Genomic DNA, 26,043 nt, shown 5'->3' with positions numbered 1-26,043 from the left:
ACTACCATTTACCAATGCACGTCCTATTTTGATTTGTCCTTCCAAATGGCCTAAATCTGTAGACTTTGAAAATCTACTTCATTATCCACAATACCACCTATCTTAGTATCATCTGCATACTTACTAATCCAATTTACCACACCATCATCCAGATCATTGATGCACATGACAAACAACAGTGGACCCAACACAGATCCCTGTGCCACCCCACTAGTCACTGGCCTCCAACCTGACAAACAGCCATCCACCATTACTCTCTGGCATCTCCCATTCAGCCACTGTTGAATCCATTCAGATTCAATTTTAATTGTCATTGTCAGTGTACAGTACAGAGACAACGAAATCCATCTTGCTACTCCACCATAAATACCCATCCATTGAACCTTCTTAACCAACCTTCCATGAGGAACCTTGTCAAAGGCCTTGCTGAAGTCCATATATACAACATCCACTGCTTTACCCTCATCAATTTACCGAGTAACCTCTTCAAAAAATTCAAGAAGATTAGTCAAACATGACTTTCCAGACACAAATCCATGTTGACTGTTCCAAATCAGACCCTGTTTATCCAGATGTTTATATATATTATCTCTAAGCATCCTTTCCATTAATTTTCCCACCACTGACGTCAAACTAACAGGTCTATAGTTACTAGGTTTACTCTTAGAACCCTTTTTAAACAATGGAACAACATGTGCAGTACGTCAATCCTCCGGCACTATTCCCGTTTCTAATGACATTTGAAATATTTCTGTCATAGCCCCTGCTATTTCTACACTAACTTCCCTCAATGTCCTAGGGAATATCCTGTCCGGACCTGGAGACTTATCCACTTTTGTATTTTTCAAAAGTGTCAGTACTTCCTCTTCTTTGAATCTCATGGTTTCCATAGCTACTCTACTTGTTTCCCTTACCTCACATAATTAAATATCCTTCTCCTCAGTGAATACTGAAGAAAAGAAATTGTTCAATATCTCCCCCATCTCTTTTGGCTCTGCAGATAGCTGTCCACTCTGACTCTCTAATGGACCAATTTTATCCCTCGTTATCCTTTTGCTATTAATATAGCTGTAAAAACCCTTTGGATTTACTTTCACCTTACTTGCCAAAGCAACCTCATATCTTCTTTTAGCTTTTCTAATTTCTTTTTACATTCTTTATACTCCTCAAGCACCTCATTTACTCCATGCTGCCTATAATTATTGTAAATATCTCTCTTCTGAACCAAGTGTCCAATTTCCCTTAAAAACCATGGCTCTTTCCAATCTTTACTATTTCCTTTCACCCGAACAGGGACATAAAGATTCTGTACTCTTAAAATTTCCCCTTTAAATGTCCTCCATTTCTCTTCTACATCCTTCCCATAAAACAAAATGTCCCAATTCACTCCTTTTAAATCCTTTCGCATCTCCTCAAAGTTAGCCTTTCTCCAATCAAAAATCTCAACCCTGGGCCAATAATTATATTGAAACTAATGGTATTGTGATTACTGGACCCGAACTGTTCTCCAACACATATCTCTGCCACCTGACCCGTCTCATTCCATAACAGGAGGACCAGCACCGCCCCTTCTCTAGTACGTACCTCTATGTATTGCTGCAAAAAACTATCCTGCACACATTTTACAAACTCCAAACCATCCAGCCCATTTACAGAATGTGTTTCCCAGTTTATGTGTGGAAAATTGAAATCTCCCACAATCACTACCTTGTGCTTACTACTAATATCTGCGATCTCCTTCCATATTTGCTCTTCCAATTCTCGCTTCCCATTTGGCGGTCTATAACTGTTGCTACTCCTTTCCCATTTCTCAGTTCCACCCAAATAGCCTCCCTAGACGAGCCCTCTAATCTATCCTGCCAAAGCACTGCTGTAATATCTTCCCTGACAAGCAATGCAACACCTCCACCTCTTGCCCCTCCAATTCTATCACACCTGAAGCAACAAAATCCTGGAATATTTAGTTTCCAATCACAGCCCTCCTGCAACCATGTTTCACTGATCGCCACAACATCATATTTCCAGGTGTCAATCCAGGCTCTAAGCTCATCCACCTTTCTTACAATGCTCCTAGCATTAAAATATGCACATTTAAGAAACCCACCCCCTGTTATTCTGTTTATTATCTTTTTCTTCTTTCTCCCCAAATTTTGGGTCCGAGTGCTACCCTTCTCTGCCTCCTGCCTCACACACTGACTGCTAGCTTTCCCTATTTGAGTCCCTCCCCCCAACTGTTCTAGTTTAAAGCCTCCCCAGTAGCCTTTGCAAATCTCCCCACCAGGATATTGGTCCCCCTCGGGTTCAAGTGCAACCCGTCCTTTCTGTACAGGTCACACCTTCCCCAAAAGAGGTCCCAATGATCCAGAAACTTGAATCCATGCCCACTGCACCAGTCCCTCAGCCACGCATTTATCCTCCACCTCGCTCCATTTCTACACTCACTGTCGCGTGGCACAGGCAGTAATCCTGAGATTGTTACCTTTGCGGTCCTTCTCCTTTACTCTCTTCCTAACTCCTTAAATTCTCCTTTCAGGACCTCTTCTCTTTTTCTACCTATGTCGTTGGTACCTATATGTACCACGACCTCAGGCTCCTCTCCTTTATACAGTCTGGATGAAGATAATTTTATACCAATATCTGAAGTGTATACACATGAGACCATGCCTGTTGCTCGTCAAAATATACCCAGATGTGAAGACTTGAGACAATGGCCTTACTTGAAGGATGTCAAAATATCTAAAATAAATTCTGGTGTTGACCTACTTATCGGAACGAATGCTTTGAAGGCATTGGAACCTATACAGATTGTGAGGTGATGGACCGTTTGCTGAAGAAACCCTACTAGGATGGGTTATTGAAGCACTAAATAAACATCTTCAAATGAGAGCTTAGAGTCATAGAGTCTTGGGGTGAAACAGTGTGGAAACAGGCCCTTCGGCCCAATTCGCCCACACCAGCCAACAATGTCCCAGCTACACTAGCCCCACTTGTGTGCGCTTGGTTCAGATTCAGATTCAGATTCAGATTCAGATTCAATTTTAATTGTCATTGTCAGTGTACAGTACAGAGACAACGAAATGCATTTAGCATCTCCCTTGAAGAGCGACATAGCAAACGATTTGAATAAATAATAATAAGTGTCCGGGGGGGGGGGTGGTGATTGGCAGTCACCGAGGTACGTTGTTGAGTAGAGTGACAGCCGCCGGAAAGAAGCTGTTCCTCCAAAACCTGTCCTATCCATGCACCTGTATAATTGTTTCTTAAACGATGGGATAGTCCCAACCACAACTACCTCCTCTGGCAGCTTGTTCCATACACCCGCCACCCTTTGGGTGAAAAGGTTACCCCTCAGATTGCTATTAAATCTTTTCTGCTTCACCTTGAATCCTATCTCCTCTGGTCCTCGATTCCCCTACTGAGCAAAAGACTGTGCATCTACCCGATCTATTCTGCGCATGATTTTGTACACTTCTATAAGATCTCCCATCCTCCTGCGCTCCAAGGAATAGAGACCCAGCCGACTCAACCTCTCCCTATAGCTCACACCCTCTAGTCCTGGCAACAACCTCATAAATCTTTTCTGAACCCTTTCAAGCTTGCCAATATCTTTCCTATAACATGGTGCACAGAACTGAACACAATATTCTAAATGCGATCTCACCAACTGCAACATGACCTCCTAACTTCTATACTCAATACTATGACTGATGAAGGCCAAAGTGTCAAAAAGCCTTTTTGACCACATTATCTACCTGCGACTTGGGATTCAAGGAACCATGCACCTGTACTCCTAGATCCCTCTGCTCTACAACACTACCCAGAGGCCTGCCATTTACTGTGTAGGTCCTGCCCTTGTTCGACGTCCCAAAATGCAACACCTCACACTTTTCTGTATTAAATTCCATCAAACATTCCTCCGCCCACCTGGTCAATCGATCCAGATCCTGCTGCAATCTTTCACAACCATCTTCACTATTTGCAAAACCACTAACTTTTGTATCATAAGCTTATAACATAATACGAAAGCCGTTTCAGTCGTGAGCGGTTCCTTCAAATTCATGTTTGTCATTATTGTTGCTCAACCTATTCCATGCAAGATTTAAGTGTATAAAATGATGACCCATTTTTACACTGATGATCGCTAAATGTCATTGGCAAACAAATAATCCATTTCAGCTTTTCGTTTCCACAGGTTATATTTACGACTCTGTAAAGATACCAATTTCTTGTCAGAGATTCCTCGCAGAAATAATGCTATTATATTGATTGATATTGTATTACATATTCACTGAGAATTAATGAAAAATCCCTGGAATTAGCTGAAAAGGATTTGGATGCTGTAATGAGGGCCACAATAGTTTTATTTTTTTTTTGTGTTGAATTAACTTGGATGGGCCAGGAAATTATTTTAACTGTGTATGGCTTGTGAGGATGTAATAGAATGTGGTGGACTAAGGTCATTTCTCTGACCTTTCCTTAATGTACTGCTTTGTTAAATTTCAAGTAAAAATCTTATGAGAGTAACGAGCAAGATACTTTTGTATTACTTTCATATTCCATTAAACATCCTGCAGTAAGTTGTATATTCAGATAAACATTTTTTAATGTTGGGTTAATGCTAAATTTGTCTTTCTTCTTTCAACAAAGGTGGGAGTTACTTCCCAGAAGACTATGAAGCTCTTACCTGCATCAGGACGCAGAACAACCCAAAAGGTTAATTTTAAAACCATCTGTTCATCTAAATTGATATATTTATGATTTGGTACAATTATTGCATGAGTTAACATCACAGCTTTTTAGATAATAGTTATATTTTTATGTTCACTCAAAAAAATAATGGATTCATTGTGTGAATTAATATGAAACATTATAATTGAAAGAAATTAGAATTGAAAACAAGATCTGGGCTACCTTAACAAACTTTTAATTTCAAGTTTTTGTGTACCTTGTGTGTTGTGACGGTTGGCAGACCAATTTTCCTCTGAGGATGAATAAAGTTTTATCTTAACGTATTGTATCATTAGGCTCACTACTCTAAAGTTCCCAGGCTTTTCCTTGCATCCCCTCTTAAAAAGAGGCACAACATTAACCACCCTCCAGTCATCTGACACCTGATCCGTATCTAATGATGACTCGTATATCTCAGCCAGGACACCTGCAATTTCTTCACCAGCTTCCCATAGTGTCCTTGGATATATAGGATAGGGGAAGAACTATGTGGGTAGAGACCACAGAGCAACAAGGGCACAGAGAGAGTAGAAGACAGGTCAGAGAGGTGTGACAAGTAGAAGAAAAGGTGCAGAGAAGACGGGTAAGAGCTATGTGGCGTAGATAGAGTAGGAAGAAAATGGTTGACAGAAAGCAGAAGTGGAGTGGGTAAGAGTGAGAGGGAGGGGATTTGGAAATGAGAGAGTTGAGGAAGGGGAGAGGCGTAGGGTGAGAGGAGATGGGCGGTGCGAGTTGTCGGTGTTTGAGGAGGAGTGGAAGAGTTGAGAAGGAGAGATGGGGGAGAGTGAGAATTGGGAGAGAGTAGGGTGGGAAGAGAAAAGAGAGGCGAGGGAGAATTGTGGGGGAGAGAGGAAGGATGAGAAAGAGGAGAGATGAGAGAGATGATTGGTGAGGATGGAACAGGCAGGAATGAATGAGGAAGGAGAGGGACAATGTCTCTCAGGGGAAGGTGCCCTGGGAAACAGAACGTGGGGGAAGGGGTGGTATTTGAGGAGGCAGGGAGATGTGGGGTTTAAGGAAGAGATGGAATGTGGATATTGAGAAAGCTAGAGAGAGAAAGTGTGGGTGAATAAGAGAGAGAGCAAGAATGGAGATGGACAAGAGTGGGTGTGGGGAAGGGGTGAGAGCAAAGGTGAATCGCTGGACAGCCTAGTTAATTTTTTTGCTAAACTATTTAATTTCCCAGTTCCAATGTAGTTATTAGAGAGGATGACAAGAAGGTTTGAACCCCATCCTTTATATAGCAGCAGAGAGGTTACCCAGCAAGGGTTTAATTGCCTTATGTTGTTAAATTATTGGAAACTGGCATCTGATCTTTTAATTTTATGTGAAACGTGAACTTTTTTTTCAAACTGGTTAGAATATATTTTATTCTATTATTTTAATTTTTTTTTTAACTTTCAGGTTGTTATTGGAGATCAAGATGGAGTGGTTACTTGTTTTGGAATTAAAAAGGGAGAGGCAGTTGTAAGTATCAATTTTAGACAATTATCTTAAAGAATATTACAGGAGATTGTGTAGTTTGGAGAGGAGCAGGCAGATTTGATTCCAGGGCAAAGTAGAAAATTCTGGAGGGAGTGGTGAATAGCGAGGGTGTGTGCCTTTTTAGTAAAAATGACAAAGCTACCAAAAAAAATGAATGAGATTTACAGGCAGCCTTCAAGGATTGAAGAAATGGATTAAGAAGTAAGTCAATTAGAATCAAAGTTTGATGGGAAAACCTGAGCTGATATTGTAATTAAACGATGTAAGATTTTTAAAGTGGAGCTGTTTCACATTCAATTTAGGTACATTCCCATGAGAGAGTACAGCAGCAAACTGATCAGAAGGTTAGAGAGTGAAAGAAAATAGCTCAAAATAACCTGTGAGAATGAGTTAACAAAAGGCCATCGGGGTGGTCTAAAAACCTCCCCTTGGGATCTATCAGTTGAAATCTGGCTGTCATTTGTGGTCTTCTGTGCTTCATGGAAGAACAGCAATAGCAAGGCTGGAGCTTGCTTTGTCATGCCGATTGCAACAGTTTTGTTGGGGTGAGCATGAGACCAAGATCAGATAAAGCATAATGACTTCATTTGAAACTGTTGTTGAGGGTTTCTTGACTTTCCCGAGGAATGATTGTGCATATCATAGTATTTCTTCACAGGTTTTAGAACAGCTTTTGTTTAATTTGTTTTTACGGCGCATGTAGTAGAGGGATAATGATTTGTAGTCTACTAGTACTTGAAAATATTCCACTGCGTTCTTGTGTAGGAAGGAACTGCAGGTGCTGGTTGACACCGAATATAGACTGAAGAAGGGTTTTGACCCGAAACGTCATCCATTCCTTTTATCCAGAGAGCCGCCTGTGTTACTCCAGCATTTTGTGTCTATCCACTGCGTTCTTGACGTATGAGATGTTGATATACTTTAATGGAATATGTTTTTAAAACTGCAGAAGTTATCTGTATTCATGGAAGTTAAAATGTATAATTTCAATTGCACACAGCCAGTGTTCAAGACTTTACCAGGACAGAAAATTTCCAGATTGGAACTAGGCGGAGCTGTTGGTACTCCACAGGAGAAGATCTTTATAAGTGTTGGCTCAGAGGTGCGAGGGTTCACTAAAAAGGGAAAACAGTTCTTGTCCTTTGAAACTAATCTCATGGAAAGTATTCGAGCTCTGTAAGTGATCCATGAATTGTGTACATCTAATTTTGTTCCGATGTTTTAACATTCTATCCCATACAATATTCCACCTATCCAAGGGCGGTTGGGTTTTGTATTCCTTCTCTCCTTCACTCAGCTTCACCAGCCAAATCCTCTTTTTGCTTTTGAGAATATATTAATTTTCCCCCAGTGTGTACTTCAACCAGGATGTTGTACTTCATTCAGGAAATTGCATGGTGTACTTCATTCAGGAATTTACATGGGCTGCCCATTTTAAAATGTAATCAGGCACGATACATAGTCTTTTATTTGATTTCAACACTGAGAAAAGTAGATGTGAAATTGTGATTTTCACACCTGTAGAAAATAAACATGAAATCTCACTGTACTTTGTCTCCTTACAGGTATGTGTCTGGTGCAGATCTTTTCCTGTGTGCAAGTTATATATATAACCACTATTGTGACTGTAAGGATCAGGACTACTACCTATCCAGTGATAAGATCAATGATATCATCTGCTTGCCAATGGAAAAAGTAGGCAAAATTACACCAGTACTGGCCTGTCAAGACCGAGTGCTTAGAATTTTAAAGGTAATGTGGCAAAGTGCTAATATATAAGATTGGACCATTTCATTTACTGACATGTTTAGAGAAAAATGTATTGAGACAAAGATATAGTTAAATTGGTAATGACATTTTATTTCTCAGAGATGATAAATGACAAGAAATTTTTGCTGGTATATCTCAACAACACACAAATCAAAAATTTATTGTCCAGGAAAAATAATATTTTCTCAGGTTTTTGCTTTATCTGTGATTATCGGATGGAAAAAGATTAAATCAATGATCTGGGGAGAATAATGGAAGGTATTAAAGATAAAAGATGGAGAGGTCCCTAACACGAAGTCGGAGATAAGTAGATAGTAAGATTAGACCTAGAAAGGTGTCTGTGTGAAGCCCGCAAAGCCAGCATTGCCGAGGCAATAAATATACTGAATGATGTTAACTGATTAAGCATGTAAGTTTATACCGGATCTTATTAATGTATGAATTGTTGGATGCAAGGTGCTGCAGCATTACCGCTGTTAATAGACAAGAGGTGCAGGAGTAGGCCATTCGGCCCTTCAAGCCAGCACCGCCATTCAATGTGATCATGACTAATCATCCCGTTCCTGTCTTCTCCCCATATCTTTAAGAGCCCTATCTAGCTCTCTTGAAAGTATCCAGAGAACTGGCCTCCACCACCCTCTGAGGCAGAGAATTCCACAAACTCACAACTCTCTGTGTGAAAAAGTATTTCCTCATCTAGGTTCTAAATTGCTTACCCCTTATTCTTAAACTGTGGCCCCTGGTTCTGGACTCCCCCAACATCGGGCACATGTTTCCTGCCTCTAGCGTGTCCAAACTCTTAATAATCTTATATGTTTCAATAAGATCTCCTCTCATCCTTCTAAATTCCAGAGCATACGAACAGTCCCGCCATCCAGGGAATTAACCTTGTGAACCTACGCTACACTCCCTCAATAGCAAGAATGTCCTTCCTCAAATCTGGAGACCAAACTGCACGCAATACTCCAGGTGTGGCCTCACTAGGGCCCTGTACAACTGCAGAAGGACCTCTTTGCTCCCTGATCACTGTTCACTGTTTTTCGCACCCAGATGATGTCAATATGTGTGCAATAACTAAAATTGACTTTTGGTAATATTTCCAACCACTTACCTGAACCACAACCCACACTGTTCACTTACAGACGGACTATCTTTTAATAGTGCTGAAAGCTGTATATGCATGTTACCAAGAGCACAGCCATATCTATCTTGCACTAAAAGCCAGAATGCTTCTCCGTTGTTAAATGAATGTTAAGTAAACTGACCTAAACGAGGATCCTGCTCAACACACTACAGATGATTTTGGCACACATAGAATTCCCCTCCCCCTAACTAAAAACAAAATGTTATTAGAAATTCTGTGAAAATAGAAATAGTTCCATCTTCATTGGATCATAAATAAATAAAATACTGGACAAAGATTTCGGACAAAAGGGCTGACACTTGCTGGGGGAGAGGGGGCGGGTTGGGGGGGGGGGGGGGGGGGGGGGGGGTGTAAGAGCACGAGTATCCTTATTGAATACCTGCACTTTTGGAATCCTCACATCAAGCCTCAGATGGCAAACAAACGCAAGTATCCACAGAACTCCCAAAGCTAAAGATACCCTCAGAAATATTCCCTCAGGAACTTTATTGGCTACCTACGCTGAGGTCTCCCTCGTGAATAACTACTAGCAAAGCTGGAATCTTTAATTTTTACTAACTGTGACTCTTGTATTCTTGCTTGAAATGGGCATTTGGCTACGATGCTCCCCAAATCGTAGGCATTTCTAAAAGGATCTCATGCCTCTGAAGGTAGTTCCCAGGCAATCTCCTGCAACAAGCGCCCTTTGCATAAAATGCTTTTCACAAGGTTCACATGGTTCCTGGGAGAACCGAGACTCCAATCTCCCCCTCCACTCCCCCACCCCCCACCCAAATCAACATCATTGTGCACTCCTGTGCAACAGAACAATGCCAGTCGTATGGTGCATTAAACAATGTAATCAGTCCATATCTGTGAAAGAATGCTAATATTGTGGGAAATTCAACCACTTTATGCCTGCTGTTCCTGCTAATGCCAAATTTTCTGCTTTTCTTTTTGAGACTTTTTGAAACGATGTTAGATTCTTGACTAGTTTTAATGCCAAAAAGAAATAGAGGAATTTTTAGGCCATAATCTCTTTTTTTTTTTTTTTAACTACATTGCTGAGCCAGACCAAACTGATTTTAGTCAATCTTGATCAAGGTAGAACCTGGTTCTACACTTGCATCACATCCCATGATCAGAAGTAGACTGGGGTGGAAGATTGCAACCTTCACGTGGTCCGCCCTGTTTCGCACTAATGCAATCAATTCGACGTGCACAAATGGAAGATCAAATAGAACAAGTTGTCCAACAACTTTAGGCTGTGCACGCATTACGAAAGAAGAAGTAGACTTAGAAAAGTTGTAAAAGTGGGAATAAAAGTAACTTAAATCTGATCTTGAACAGCCTAGATTCATTATGCATGTTATTCTTGATGGACAAACTCTCTTTCTATGTATATTTGTAATGCTACATATATTCCAAATATCTTTAAAGCTAAAGTTGGGTAAATTTGAAATTGTAGGGAACAAGCATGAGGATTGATCTGGAACATTGGCCAATTATAGTTTGCTCCATTTTCACATTTTTAAATAACCTCTCAAGATGAAGGTTTTCTAAATAAAAGTAAATTGAGAATATTTAAAGTCATTTTTGATTATTTTATTTTAGCACACTTTATAGTCAGCAAATTTGACAATCTTGAATTCTCTGTGTTTTTTTTACCAGGGATCTGACCTGTTGTATGAGGTGGAAGTCCCTGGAGTACCTCAAGTGTTGGCATTAAACAATGGAAATGGAGGTACGTATAGTGCTGGACACCAGGAGTAGAAATATTTATAGTTTATCCTGCAATTAATGTATGTTTGTGCCCATAAAATGTTGTCATCGACCTACTATGACAGCATTTGAATGATGGTTACATAAAATTCCCCAGGACACTGAACAATAGCTCATTCCTTTACTCCAATTGCTGTGTATAGAAACATAGAAAATAGGTGCAGGAGTAGGCCGTTCGGCCCTTCGAGCCTGTACCGCCATTCAATATGATCATGGCTGATCACCGGGTATGATGTTGTTACAATGTTATATTAAGTGTATGCTTCTTCCTACTAAATATAATAAATATAGTCTGAAGAAGGGTCCCGACCCGAAACATCATCTATCCATTTTCTCCAGATATGCTGCCTGACTCTCTGAGTTACTCCAGCATTTGTGTCTATCTTTACTACTAAATACCCAATTGACCCAATTGAATTGGCACCAAAAAAACGGTCCTTGTCCGTGCCTTCTTTAAGCCTTAAATTCAACTAACCTAATGTCATAAAAAAAGATTGCATAATTTTGTAGCTTTCCCAAATGCATACTGAATATAAAAGGATTGAACCCGGGTCTCTGGCGCTGTAAGGCAGCAACTCAACCACTGCATCACCTTGCTGCCCTTTAATTTAGTTTAGTTATTATTGTCATATGTACTGAGTTACAGTGAAAAGCTTTTGTTGTGTGCTAGACAGTCAAAGAAAAGACTATACATGATTATTATCAAGCGGGCCACTGTGTACAGATAACGAATAAAGGGTACAACATTTAGTGCAAGAAAAAGTCCGATTAAAGATAGTTCAAATGTCTGCACTGAGGTAAATAGGAAGTCAGGACTGCACTCCAGCTGGTGAGAGGATGGTTCAGTTGCCTGATAACGGCTGGAAATAAATTGTCCCTGAATCTGGAGGTATGCGTTTTCAAACCTCTGTACCGATTACCTGATGGAAGAGTCGAGAAGAGGGAGTGTGCGGGGTGAGACCTTGTTTATGCTGGTGACCTTGTCGAGGCTGCGTGAAGTGTACATAGGGTCAATATAAGGAAGGCTAGTTTGCACAATGGTCTGGGCACAACTCTGCAATTTCTTGCGGTCTTGGATGGAGCTGATCCCAAACCATTCTGTGACGCATCTCGATAAAATGCTTTATGCTTACATATCTGTAGGTTGGTGAGGGTTGTTGGGGACTTGCCGCTTTCTTAGCCGTAGCTTTGATGTTGCTGGTCCAAGACAAATTGCTGGTGATATTTATTTCTAAGAACTTGAAACTTTCGACCATCTGTACTTTGGCACCATCAATGTATACAAGGCTGCTTCGCTTTCTGAAGTCAATCAAAATCTTCGTTGTCTTGCTGACATTGAGTGAGAGGTTGCTGTCTTGACACCAGGTTACAAGTTTCTCAATCTCTTTTTTTGTATTCCATCTTGTCATTATTAGATGTCTGGCCCACTATGATGGTGTAATCTGCGAATGGTAAATTGAGTTGGGTTGGTATTTGGCTGCAGTGTATAAGGAGTATAATAGGGAGCTGAGGCACCAATGTTGAGGATTATTGTAGAAGATGATTTGTCACTTATCCTTACTGATTGTGATCTATTGGCCAGGTAGTCGAAGATCCAGTTGCAGAGGGGAATGCTGACTTGAAGTTCGGAGATGAGCTTTGTTAGGATAATGGTCTTGAAAGCAGAGCTGTAGTCTATGAATAGAAGTCTGATGTAGATGTCCTTCTTATCCAGGTGTTGCACAGTCAACTGATGCCTGAGTGATTATACTGGGACTCAACTATATCTCGGTAGCTTTGCGAAGATTCTAGTGAGATTTATTTTACTGCTCAGGATCATGTATCAGAATATTCATATTGAACATTTTCTCCCAAATGCATGCTTTATTTGTGACTTTTAAAAATAATTTTCTTTTATTAAATCATTTTTTTTGTAAATGCTGTTATGTTGTATAAAGCTGGACTATATACTTTCTTATATACTTAGGTGACTCTGGAGAAGAGCTAATATATGGAACATCTGATGGGAAAATAGGACTGGTACAAATCACTCAAAGTTCTCCATTACATCGTTGGGAAGTCTCCAATGAGAAGAAAAGGGGAGGTAAGGGGTATTTTGTGTTGCTTTTTAATTGCGATTGGATAAATGTTGTTTACGCATCTTTGTGCATCTTCCTGTCCTTGAGGCTCAGTGAACCAATTAATCCCTGTAAAGTAAAAGCAACCGTTAAACTAACAAAATTAAAACCGAGTTAAAGCAAATAATTAATTTAAGCACGAGTGCTTGAAGTCATTTCATCAGCCTTTACAAATTAATTATTTCCAGACTTTCTTTTCCCACTTTTGAATTGTCAGTGACTGCATGTGACTATGTCTAGTGTAATTTAAATTCATAATGTAATTGGATAGATTACATCTGATATGCAAGGTCTAGGTCCTTGTTTTATTCCTCATGAATAGTAACAGTGAAATGCAATCCTACAAAAGGAAAAAGTAGCTGATTTTCTTAAGAAATTTCTCGGGTAAATGTAGTATGCATTTGTATGTATTTTGGTCTCTGCTATTATCTGATATCATCCAGAATAATGTGAGGCTTCCACAGTTGCTCATGACTTTAATAGGTCAAGAAAATAATGGTTCTTAGCGTCTGCTGGATGCAACATTAATCTTCATGGAATGCATTTGAATTGGCTATGTAGAAAAAAAACAATATCTTGACCTGATTCTTGAATGAACTGCATATGTATTTTCATTTGGTATGATATTTGGGGGAGCAGTTAAGGGAAAAAATAAAATGTTATATGAAATGTTGAAACTGCGGGTAATAAAATAGAATGATTTGTTTTTGTATGAACTGTAGGTGTTCTTTGTGTTGACTATTATGATGTTCTGGGAGATGGTGTCAAAGAGCTACTTGTTGGCCGTGATGATGGAATGGTGGAAATCTATGGGTTTGATAACAATAGTGAGCCTGTCCTTCGATACGAACATGTAAGTCTTCAATCCTTGGGAGGATAAAGATGACATAATTTTAGTATAGGTTAATTTGAACCAATATCTAATTAGCATTACCCTAAATTCATTGCATCTTTTGTCCTATGCTGCCCATATCCACATGGTCTCTGGCTTTGTGACTCCAAAACTCACTAGGCCTGTTTCTCGTGCTATCTGCATGAGAGAACATGCTGACCGGTTGCATCGTGGCTTGGTTCGGCAACTTGAGCGCCGTGGAGAGGAAAAGACAACAAAAAGTAGTAAACACTTCCCAGTCCATCATCGGCTCTGGCCTCCCTTCCATCGAGGGGATCTATCGCAGTCGCTGCCTCAAAAAGGCTGACAATATCATCAAGGACCCACACCATCCTGGCCACACACTCATCTCCCCACTACCTTCAGGCAGAAGGTACAGGAGCTTGAAGACTGCAACAACCAGGTTCAGGAATAGCTACTTCCCCACAGCCATCAGGCTATTAAACTTGGCTCGGACAAAACTCTGAACATTAATAGCCCATTATCTGTTATTTGCACTTTATCAGTTTATTTACTCATGTGTGTATTTATGTATATAATGGTATATGGACACACTGATCTGTTTTGTAGTCAATGTTCTACTATGTTCTGTTGTGTCAGATATGCATGAATTTCATTATCCTATCAGAGACACATGACAATAAACTATCTTGACTTGACATCTTTAAACCCATGGGCTTCCGTCTTCCACATTGTTTCTTAATGCCTGATCTTCTGGTTCCCATGCTGCCATGAGAAATACAGGGGTTCTGTTGTCTGTGCTGCTCCTAAAGCCATGGTCTGTCTCTCACACTGCTTATGAAACCACAAAGCACCTGTTTCCCATGCTTCTCCCAAACCCAAAGACCTCCTATTTTCCTTGTGGTCTTTGAGCCCACAAAACCCAGGTCTCCAGCACTGCCCATGAGCCTCTTCTTCCTGAACTCCCTCAAAACTTATCAGATTTATGTTTGTCATGATGCCTTTAAAGTCATGGCGCCTATATCTTCCATGTTTGTAAATCCATGACCCCTCTGTTATTTCAGTCCCCTTCAACCGATGAAACGTCAATTTCCAATGCTGCCTTTAAACCTATAGACCCTCCAATTCATGCTCCCTTAAATCTCTGGGGCCTCTATTTCCATCTGTCCCCAAAGTAAAAGGAAATCTCTTTCAACCCCATCCAGCCTCTGTCTCCATTTGTCCGTAACCTGCCTGTCTTCTGGGGCTTTGTGTACGCCGTCCTCCCTTTAAACTGCACAAATGGATATTTCACGTTGTTAAACAGATATGCACTGATGGTATGTAGGCAACATCAATAAGATTGAGTCATAAATGCTGTTAAGTTTGTTGCCTTTCTCCTACCATGTAAAACTTGGCAACCTTAATCTGGGAGAAAGCATGGCTCACCCATCGTTAGTTGCTCAATTCCTTAAAAGCCTCCTCACTACCTATAATTCAGGAGTGTGAAAAATATTCACTGCTTGTCATCATGAAGGCCGTCACACAAGAGTACTGAAGAAACAATACCATTCAGGACAAAAGTATTTTGCTAGCATTGCACTTTGTGGACTTTTACCACTGTGCACTGTGGCTAAAACATTTACAATGTTATCCTCAAGATTTCCTAGCTATATGGAAAGAAAAGAGATGAGTCCAGAAGTCCTTAAGTCCAGAACAAGGGGTCACAGTTTAAGGATAAGGGGGAAGTCTTTTAGGACCGAGATGAGAACTTTTTTTTCACACAAAGAGTGGTGAATCTGTGGAATTCTCTGCCACAGAAAGTAGTTGAGGCCAGTTCGTTGGCTATATTTAAGAGGGAGTTGGATGTGGCCCTTGTGGCTAAAGGGATCAGGGGATATGGAGAGAAGGCAGGTACAGGATACTGAGTTGGATGATCAGCCATGATCATATTGAATGGCGGTGCAGGCTCGAAGGGCCGAATGGCCTACTCCTGCACCTATTTTCTGTGTTTCTATGAACAGAGTTATTTCAGTTATTTTGTGTATGAGTACACAAAAGGAATGTACAAACCACACAGGCAACACCAAAGATTAGAATCAAAACTGCGTCTGAAGATGAAGTTTTGCAGAATCAACAATAACTTGTGCCATTCAGTGCAAGGCTGATTATTATTCCATTCTGTGACAGGAATATTGTGTCACTGGTTAATCGAGATATTTTCATATCACTTTGAAGCTGAACATTCTGATGTTTGTGGTGTGTTAAAAATGAATTTTGTGTACTCTTGCACTTTCTAGACTTTGTCTGAAAGTATCACGTCTATTCAAGGAGGATGTGTTGGAAAAGAGGGATATGATGAAATTTTGACAGCCACGTACACGGGTATGTAAATAAATAAAATAACTTCTGTTTTCAGATTTGATTTTTTATTCATGAAACAAAATTTAGGTTTGTTATTATCAAGTGAAAACATGTAAATTGAAAAGCTTATGAGCTATCCAATCAAATCACATAATACGATATATGCGCACAATCAAGGCAAACACAAGTACGAAAGATAGAGTGAAGAGAAAGATACCAGAGTGCAGAATATAGTTCTTAACATTGCAGTGAAAAAGTCAAATGTCCGTGATGAGTTAGGCTGGAGAATCAGGACTGTATCATAGATATGAAGGACTGTTCAGAAGTCTATAATACAGAGGGGATGAAGGTGTTCAAGAGTCTGGTGTTATGTGCTTTCAAGCTGCTATACTGCTGTTTTGCCTGACAGGAGCAGAGAGAAGAAGGAATGGGGTGAGAAAAGTCCTTGACTGCTTTCCTGACTCAGCTTGAAGTGTAGATGGAGTCAATGGTGGGGAATCTGGTCTGTGTAATGGACTGAGCTATATTCACAATTCTCTTTACAATTTCTTGCAGTCTTAGGCTGCGCTGTTCCCAAACTTAGGTTTGATGTATCTTCTACGATGCATATGTAGATCTGTATGAGTCGTGTTCAGTTTTGTTTATTGTCACGTGTACCGAGATACAGTGAAAAGCTTTTGTTGCATGCTATCCAGTCAGCAGAAAGACAAAACATGATTACAATCGAGCCATTTGCAGTGTATAGATACATAATAAGGGAATAACTTTTAGTGCAAGGATACATAATAAGGGAATAACTTTTAATGCAAGGATACATGATAAGGGGATAATGTTTAATGCAAGAATACATGATAAGGTATCATGTATCCTTGCCGTTTAGTGCAAGTCATTGGAGACATGCCGAGAATGGGGTCCACCAATGGCAGCTTCAGGCTGCTGGACAACAGAGGAGATTTTAAGATTAGGATTAGTGTCAATCTTTTCAGAGGCTCTAGACATGTCGAGAAGGATGAGAAGGGATAGTGCACAATATCATAGGGCATATAATTTGTAATGTTAAAAGATGTTTCACTGCCTTTCTAGGAGGAATAATTTGATTGGAAGTGTTCATACATGGATGTTCAGGAAAGATAGATATGTATTTGTGAAGGGACATTGTAGTCACTGATTTTGCAACGGAGAATAGAGGAATTGAGGATGGATTGTAGAGAAGAAATGACAGGGAAATTAGGTTTGGAAAGGAGGGGGTCTAATTCCCTCTACCCAAGTAGCTGGAAATATTTACAATGACAGCTTATGCGGCAGGAATAAAAGATAAGTGCTTAACAATCTAATGGGATGCACTTCAGAGATCAGGACTTGGGCATAAGGATAAGTGAAGTTACCTTAGGAGAAGCTTGGTGGGAAAAGAAGATGCGTCTCACAAATTAGCTTGGCAGATGCCATGAAGTTTTTATTGAACCTTATATTTATCCTTCCTCTAAACTATTTCTCAATGCATTCTTAAGTATTATATGCCTGCTGGTAGATAATAATTTCCTTTTTATTACTGTTTTATGCATCAAAGCGTTATTTCATTAAAATGATAAATTAAATTGACAGATGATGACTGATACCTCTCGAAATCATTTGCTGGAACTTGCCATTGTTTTAAAATGAACAGAATGACTATCGACTGCATGGACTGCTATATACACTTACAATTACTGGTTTACAGCAACTAACTATATTTTATACTAAATCTTAGGATTCTTCCCAGTGGTTGCTTGATGATGCAAGAAAATGAGCTTAAGACTGTATTTATCCTGCTATCTACTTGTAAAAATAATTGCAGGTGTATTTTTAAGATTGGTGTTTTGAGAATTGCTGGGGTTGATGGTATTTTCTATTTCTGTTATTTCATCCATAGGCTGGGTGATGGCTCTAACTACAGAGCAAGTTCAGAGAGAGCCAGGGGCTTGTGATGATGTGAAGATAAACCAAGAGATGCAGAATAAAATCTCGAATATGAGGTCTGATGTAATTTATATTTCTTAATAAATACTTTTATATTTCGCCTTTTTTGTTGTAGTTTGGGGAATATTTTGAATAAAAACAGCATAAAGACAATAAATCCATACTGTGAAATAACACAAACAGTTCTTACAATGCCACATTGTAATAGCCTTTAGAATACAGGGTCTGAATACAGTGAAGACAAAAATGGGTATACATTCTATAACTGATTCCCCTATCTGCATCTATTTCCACAAAACACATCGCAAGCAACACTATTATTTGTACTTCTTAATATAGTTGATTAATCTCTGCCAGGGTACTTAAAGGTAACATACATTATACTATTAAAATATTTTGTCCTTTTTTCACTTCTCATCTGTTTTTTGCTGGCTTGGACTCCCACAGACCTCAGGCATCAATCCCAATCATATTTCATGTTATGTATCATGTATTCATATAAAGTGTAGGAAGGAACTGCAGATGGCGTTTTAAACCGAAGATAGACACTAAAAGCTGGAGTAACTCCGCGGAAAAATAGTAAAGATGAGGGAGAGGGGGCATGGAAAGCAGAAGTCATTAAAGGGACGAAGGGCGTGTGAGGTATCTTGGACAGGTCGGGAGAGATTTGACCAGGGAGGATAGGATGTAGTCGAGGTATGCATCTGAAGAAGGGTCTTACCCATTCCTTCTCCAGAGATGCTGCCTGTCCCGCTGAGTTACTCCAGCTTTTTGTGTCTATGTATTCATACAATCTGGCCAGGAATTCTTGGTTATTGAGCACAGGCATGCATTTGCCATCAAAATCTTTTGGTAGTCATCAGAATGGAAACCATATCCAATACTCCCATGCCTTCTAGTCCACTCTGTGACTAAAATAATTCATTATGTTTTTATATTTTATGAACTTTCACAGTGTGGGTTGATTTGTACTAAGTAAACACCTGGGATTACCAATGCTGCTCTTCCAGGTAGATATCTGAACTCTCTACTTCAACCACATTGCCCATTTATAAAACAAAAAAAAATTGCATTGTCATTACTGTAAGATTCCTTTAAACTTAATTTTTGACTTTTTATGCGGATATTCGAATTTGCTAAACGAGCTCTCAAAGTAGAAACAAGGTAGAAAGTACTTCAGACGATACCATACTGACCAAGATTCCCCCATCTAAGCTGGTCTTGTTTGCCTGTATTTGGTCTATGTTCCGCTCTGCCTTTCCTATCCATGTACCTGTCCAAATTTAGTTTAGAAGATGTTCTTATACTTGCCTCAACTACTTCCTCTGGCAACTCATTTCATATACCCACCACCCTTTGTGTGAAAAAGTTACCTCTCAGATTCTTATTCAATCTTTCCGTCCTCATCTTAAACCTATGCCCTATAGTTCTTGATTCCCCTACCCTGGGAAAGGGACTTTGTATTTAATTCGATCAATTCACCTTATGATTTTATACACCTTTATAAGATCTCCCCTAGGAATAAATTCCTAGCCTGTCCAAACCTCTATCTATAGATCAGACCCTTGAGTTCGGCCAACATCCTCAATTTTCAAAAATCAAATAGATTTACGAGGATGTTAAGATTTACGAGGATGTTAAGATTTACAAGGATTGCATAAAAGGTTATTTAAGGATTTTCAGAAAAAATGTTTATAACTTAATACCCACTTTCTTATCTTGGGACATGAAGATAACTTTGTATGTGGATCAACTTTGTAGTTGAGGCCAGTTGATTGGCTATATTTAAGAGGAAGTTAGATGTGGCCCTTGTGGCTAAAGGGATCAGGGGGTATGGAAAGAAGGCAGGTACAGGATACTGTGTTGGATGATCAGCCATGATCATATTGAATGGCGGTGCAGGCTCGAAGGGCTGGATGGCCTACTCCTGCACCTATTTTCTATGTTTCTATGTTAACTGGGATTTTCATCTTCATCAGGGCGGAGTTGGACCTGTTACAATTGAAGGTGCTACATGAACGTGAGAAATACCACCAATCAGCACATTCAAGTGGTGCAGTTTCAGCAATGCCTGTGTTTAGTGTGAATGATAAATTCACTCTAAGCCGTGATGATGCCAGCTACAGCCTCACCCTCGAAGTGCAGACAGCCATTGACAACGTGCTGCTCCAAGTAAGTACAACTGTATATATCTTTGGAGCAGTTATGTGTTGCAATGAAAAATGTGATGGATGACATTAGCTTTTCTTATACATGTAAATGTAAAGCTAAATTTAAGTTTGATTTTTGAGATTTAAGCATGATTATTTATTCCCTGCTTGTGTCTCTGCACAGAGTGATGTCCCAATTGATCTGCTGGATGTGGACAAAAATTCAGCTGTGGTCAGCTTCAGCGGGTGTGATGCAGGGGTATGAAATATATAAGATTTATTGGAACAGTTTCAATAAAATATTTATATGGATGCTGAACTAAGGCATTTTACTGAGATGTTTTATTATTCCCTTGGAAAAACGGTAATTTTTAGACCCAGACTTTTACTACTTTCATCTACTTTGTGTCAATGCCGCCAATATTCAGACTTGTAAACCAAGTGATCATGCAGATTCCCAGCAAATTCTTGACCCAACAATGACTTAGAGTTAATATGTGGAGCGAGTGGTGAATCCGTTATATTCACCAGATTCAAGAATGCCACTAATTACTTCTGATTGTACAAAGATAATTCTTTACGTCTATTAATGCTTGTGCACTGGACTCTGGTCTTGTCTGCAAAACTGCATTAAATCAATCCAGTCACATTTCAGCTACAAAGCTAGGAGGCAGTTTTTCTACTTTGAAGGAAATTACCCGAAATTTGGGAAATTCTGGTTGTCTTCGGGTAATTTTATGGAAATTAAATAATTTCGGGAAATTTCCCGTCCAGGTAAACCTTCCCCAACTGCGCATGTGCGACTGCCTCGCCAACTGCACACATGCGTATTCCAGGCCCTCTGCGTACGCGTGGGGAGACGTGACCGAATTTGGGGAAATACATTTTTTTTTTACGTCCATCTGCGCCTGCGCAGTTGGGGGAGGCCCGTCAGCCGCGCACAATTGAAAATTGCGCGGTGGCACAGTGGGGACGCAAAATGACGCTGTCTCCTTGCGCGTGCACAGTGGGCCCGGTATCCACGCGTTCGCAGTTGGGGAATGCTTAAATTTCAGGAAATACCATCAAATTCAAGGAAATTTGGGAATCTATTTCAGGAAAAAAAATTGAGGTGTGCAAGCACTGCTAGGAGGTATTTTAATTGCTATATAAATGGAATATATTGCATTCTTTCTTCTCTCTCCAGCAATGTTCGCACTATCATTTCTTGTTGTCATAGTTATTTGACTAAGAAGTCACTTTTTTTTGTTTTTAACATTATACTGTAATGTGGTAGGAGCAGGCAACTTTGGCGTTGGTCACCCTTTGCCCCAACACATTCAGTACAGGGTGCTTTGGATGACATCTTACCCTGTCAGAGCATCTTTTGGAGTATCCCTTGGACTGTTTGTTTTTGTTTTTACTGTCCCTTGTTTTTTTTGATTTACAAATCATTGTATGTATGCACTAACGAGTACGAGCAGCTTTCAGTTTCACTGTACATGTATAGTGACAGTAAATGGCATATCTATATATCTTGTCATAGAAGATAAAGTTATTTGACTAAGAAGTCACTTTTTTTATTTTTTTAACAGTACATTATACTGTAATGTGGTAGGAGCAGGCAACTTTGGCGTTGGTCACCCTTTGCCCCAACACATTCAGTACAGGGTGCTTTGGATGACATCTTACCCTGTCAGAGTATCTTTTGGAGTATTCTAGGGAAACTTGGACTGTTATGTTTCTGTGATGGGTACATTGAATACAAGGTCATTATATTTGACTTACAAATCATTGGATTTGAAAAGAAGAAATGGAACAACTAACTAATGTGACGGTGGGAGAAGAATTAAAAAATTAACAGCCTATGTAGTCAGATTGGTGTAAATGTAGAAAAAAGATCTAGATAACAACAGCATTGAATGCTTTTAAGAAATTACACAAGTTGCGATGTCAAGTTAGGAAAGTTGGCAGACATTTGTTACACTATTTATGCAGGTTTTATAATTATGAGGTTAGCAGATGGAAAAATAAATATTTTCCAGGAGATTAAGGGGTGCATCAGATAATTTTGTTCCATAGTGATGTGAAAGTTAAAACGGTAACTTAAAAGGGCAGGTGATAAAATTTGAGGTAACAATATTGAAAATATACATACAATTTATTGGGGATGTAAAAGACAGATTAGAAGACCGAAAAGATTATATTTTAAAAAACTAGTAGATAACATGAAATACTATCAGCTTTTAAAATGGCTGAGCATTTACAAGCAAACTTCATTTTGTTTTTCCACACAGAATGGTAATTTTCTCCTGGCTACCTATCGATGTCAATTTAGCAAATACCACCAGGTTGGAACTAAAGGTATGAAATTGTTAATTTGCAAAATATTCTCTAACTAAAAAATAGCAATACCATAATTAAAATCCATGACTGCAAGGAATGGAGCGATACGGATCATGTGCAGGCAGAAGGGATTAGTTAATTTTTTTTTTTAGTTTCCTTTATTGTCATTCAGACCTTTCGGTCTGAACGAAACTATGTTGCCTGCAGTCATACACAGAACCAATAAAAACAAAACATCCAATAAACACAAATTAAACATCCACCACAGTGAGTTCACCAAGCACATCTCCGTCTCTTCCCTCCTTGTTCTCCCTCTGCGCTGAGGCGATCGATCCAGGCCGGAGATGCCGTCCTCCAGTCCAGCAGACCTCCGTGGTGATGTCGCCGACGCCGAAAGCCGGAACGCCGTCTCCGCTCCGAGAAATGTTGGCAGGCTAATTTGAGGCCAGGGCTCCAGTGGAATACTGTTTGAGATCTACCTATCTATGAAGGCTTCTAATGTCTTCCAAATGTGGAAGGAATCAGCTTGTTCAGTCCTCCGCACCTGGTTCTGGTAAGTCAGGGCCAGTGGGATCACAAGTAGCAAGTCTGGATGAAAGGCAGAATACAAATTGAAATTGCTCATTTTGTTTGAAATGAATTATTTTTGATCCCATTTTGGATCAAAGAATAGTAAAGTCATGCACATGAGCCAATGCTTACCCCTCAACCAATATTAATATAACATGCCATCATTACCTCTGCTCCCTGTGGGGTCTAGCTGCTTGATATACCTCATTCATTGCCACAATGATTGCATTTGGTTGCAAAACGTTTAGCACATACTGAGATTCTGAAAGGCCTGACATAAAGTCTCTCTCTTAGCCTCAAATGAATCTCAAAATAATATGTGGAACCTTCTCATAGATAGAAATCTTTCAATATCAATATCAATATTCATTACATGTCATTTGAACCTCAGTGAGGCTCAAACATAACTCTGTTTCCACAGCCATCCAAACAAAGACAATTTCCTACAGACATACACACAATTCAATTTACAGAAACATCCATCAAAGTGAACCTCCTCCTCACTGTGATGGAAGGCAAAGTCTGTTCTCTCCCCTGCACCATTTCTCTCCCGATGTCGAAGCCCCAGGCGGGCGATGATAAGTCCCACGGCCATTTTAGGCCGCGCCGGGCGATGTACGGCCCCACTCCCGGTCTAAATGTCACAAAGTTGGAGCCCCCGGCGGGCGTTCGAATGTCCCACAGCCATTAAGCCGCGCCGGGCGATGTACGGCCCCGCTCCGGGTCATTCCAACCCCGCGACACGGGCTAGAGAAGTCGCGTTGCGGGAGCTCCGGAAAGCGGTCTCTCACCCGGACCCGCGAGCTCCCGATGTCCCAGACCATCGGACCTGCGGCTGCAGCTGGAGCCTCCGAGCTACGTGGTCAGGCCGCAGCAGCGAGCCACCACCGCTCCCCACGCTCCGATGCCGGCCAGCCCCATGATGGTAAGTCCGCAGCTCCGCAGGCTCCATGACTGGAGCCCCCAGGTCGTTCCGGCTGGAGTCCACTCCACGGTGCTAGGCCCCAATGACAACGGAGACCCAACAGGGAAAAGGTCGGGTCTCCCGTACAGGGAAGAGATTTTTAAAAAGTTTCCCCCTTCCCCCGCCCCCCACATATACCCAGTTAAAAACACTATTAAAAAACACAAACAACTACATTTAACTAGACAATAAATTAAAAAAAGACAGACAGGCTGTAGGGGCCACTGCAACACAGAGTCGCACCGCCACGTTTGCATGAATATTGAATTAGATATGTTAATCATTAGATAGTTTTACCAGAATGCTGCCTAGATTAGAGTGTTCCAGTGACAGGGAGAGGTTGGATAGACTAGAGGACATAGCTATAAGGTGAGAGGAAGAAAGTTTAATGGAAATGTGCCGGGCAAGTTATTTTACACAGAGTGGTGGGGGCCTGGAAAGCATTGCCAGGGATGGTGGTGGAGGCAGATACGATAGTGGCATTTAAGAGGCTTTTGGACAGGCACATGGAAATAGCGGGAATAAAGGGATATGGATCATGTGCAGACAGAAGAGATCAGTTCAGCTAGGCATGTTCAGCACATTGTGGGCCAAAGGGTCCATTCCTGTACTTGTATTTTTGCATGTTAATAAATATTTGAGATTCAAGTTCAAATTTAGGAAATGCTGTAAAATATAAATTATCAAATTTGCCACTTGCTTCCCTAAGTCCACCACTGATATTATGAGTAGCCATCAAGAAGTACATTTATACTGAAAGCAACATCTTGTATTATATGAAGAAGGGTTTCGGCCTGAAACGTTGCCTTTTTCCTTCGCTCCATAGATGCTGCTGCACCCGCTGAGTTTCACCAGCTTTTTTGTGTACCTTCGATTTTCCATCATCTGCAGTTCCTTCTTAAACATCTTGTATTATATGTTTTGTCTTCCAAGCCCTAAGGTAGTGTAGGAAATTTAGAGAATCAATCAGAATTCTCTGCCTCAGAGGGCGGTGGAGGCGGGTTCTCTGGAAAATAGCGGAGTCAGGGGATATGGGGAGAAGGCAGGAACGGGGTACTGATTGGGGATGATCAGCCATGATCACATTGAATGGCGGTGCTGGCTCGAAAGGCCAAATGGCCTGTTCCTGCACCTATTGTCTATTGTCTTTTAAATATGACAGGCATCTGTTGTCAGTGAAAATAATTTTACTTTCTTGCTGTTAAGAAGTAGCATGTTCTCACTGAGTGCCCTGAAGACTGGGTTATAGAGAGTAAGATGCCTTTCCAGAATATAAACTTCCCTTTCTTTCTGCAGATTCGTTCAATTGAAGGACAGCATGGAACATTACAAGCCTACATCACCCCACGTCTCCAGCCTAAAACATGTCAGGTCCATCAGTATCAAATCAAACCGCTGTCGCTACATCAGAGGACGCATGTTATTGATCATAACAGGTAGATTAATAATCTGATGAGTAGAAGTCATGGCGATTTGGAGTAAAACATCATGGAACAAGGCCATTTGGTCCACCACATCCATACTCTTCTGTGGGCACCCAAAGTATTAATCCCATCTTCCAGCACTTGGCCCAAAGCCTTATCTGCTAGTTTATTCAAGTGCTCATCAAAACACTTCTTAAATGTTGCAGAACACATTCTGCTTACTGTGCTTCCACCACTCATTCTCTCAGGCAGTGTATCCCAAGTACTCACCCCTCTCTGTGATAAAGGTCCCTTGCATCCTCTCTAAATCTCGAAACCGTTATCCTAAATCTATGTTCTCTCAGTTTAGTTACCTTTGATATAGTTAATATTTTCCTGTAGTCTGTGCTATCTACACCCTTCATAATTGCATACACATCCATTATGCTCCTTTTAACTTCCTCTGCTCCAAGA

General features: G+C 40.3%; 1 protein-coding gene across 1 annotated transcript in view; it reads left to right on the top strand.

The window, feature by feature from the left end:
- Positions 1 to 26,043, top strand: part of bbs7 (Bardet-Biedl syndrome 7) — a 47,390-nt gene that overhangs the window by 5,810 nt on the left and 15,537 nt on the right. Inside the window, 14 exon segments of the mRNA XM_055647129.1 lie at positions 4,648 to 4,713; positions 6,133 to 6,195; positions 7,214 to 7,389; positions 7,779 to 7,965; positions 10,778 to 10,850; positions 12,855 to 12,971; positions 13,728 to 13,858; positions 16,138 to 16,222; positions 18,111 to 18,213; positions 20,137 to 20,329; positions 20,492 to 20,566; positions 22,584 to 22,622; positions 22,624 to 22,650; positions 25,463 to 25,602. Coding sequence (XP_055503104.1) covers positions 4,648 to 4,713; positions 6,133 to 6,195; positions 7,214 to 7,389; positions 7,779 to 7,965; positions 10,778 to 10,850; positions 12,855 to 12,971; positions 13,728 to 13,858; positions 16,138 to 16,222; positions 18,111 to 18,213; positions 20,137 to 20,329; positions 20,492 to 20,566; positions 22,584 to 22,622; positions 22,624 to 22,650; positions 25,463 to 25,602 — 1,475 coding nt within the window.

The sequence above is a fragment of the Leucoraja erinacea genome, chromosome 1 (genome assembly GCF_028641065.1).
Source record: "Leucoraja erinacea ecotype New England chromosome 1, Leri_hhj_1, whole genome shotgun sequence".
Classification (NCBI taxonomy): Eukaryota; Metazoa; Chordata; class Chondrichthyes; order Rajiformes; family Rajidae; genus Leucoraja; species Leucoraja erinaceus.
The sequence above is the reverse complement of the archived record's forward strand: the minus strand, read 5'-3'. Positions and strand labels throughout refer to the sequence as shown.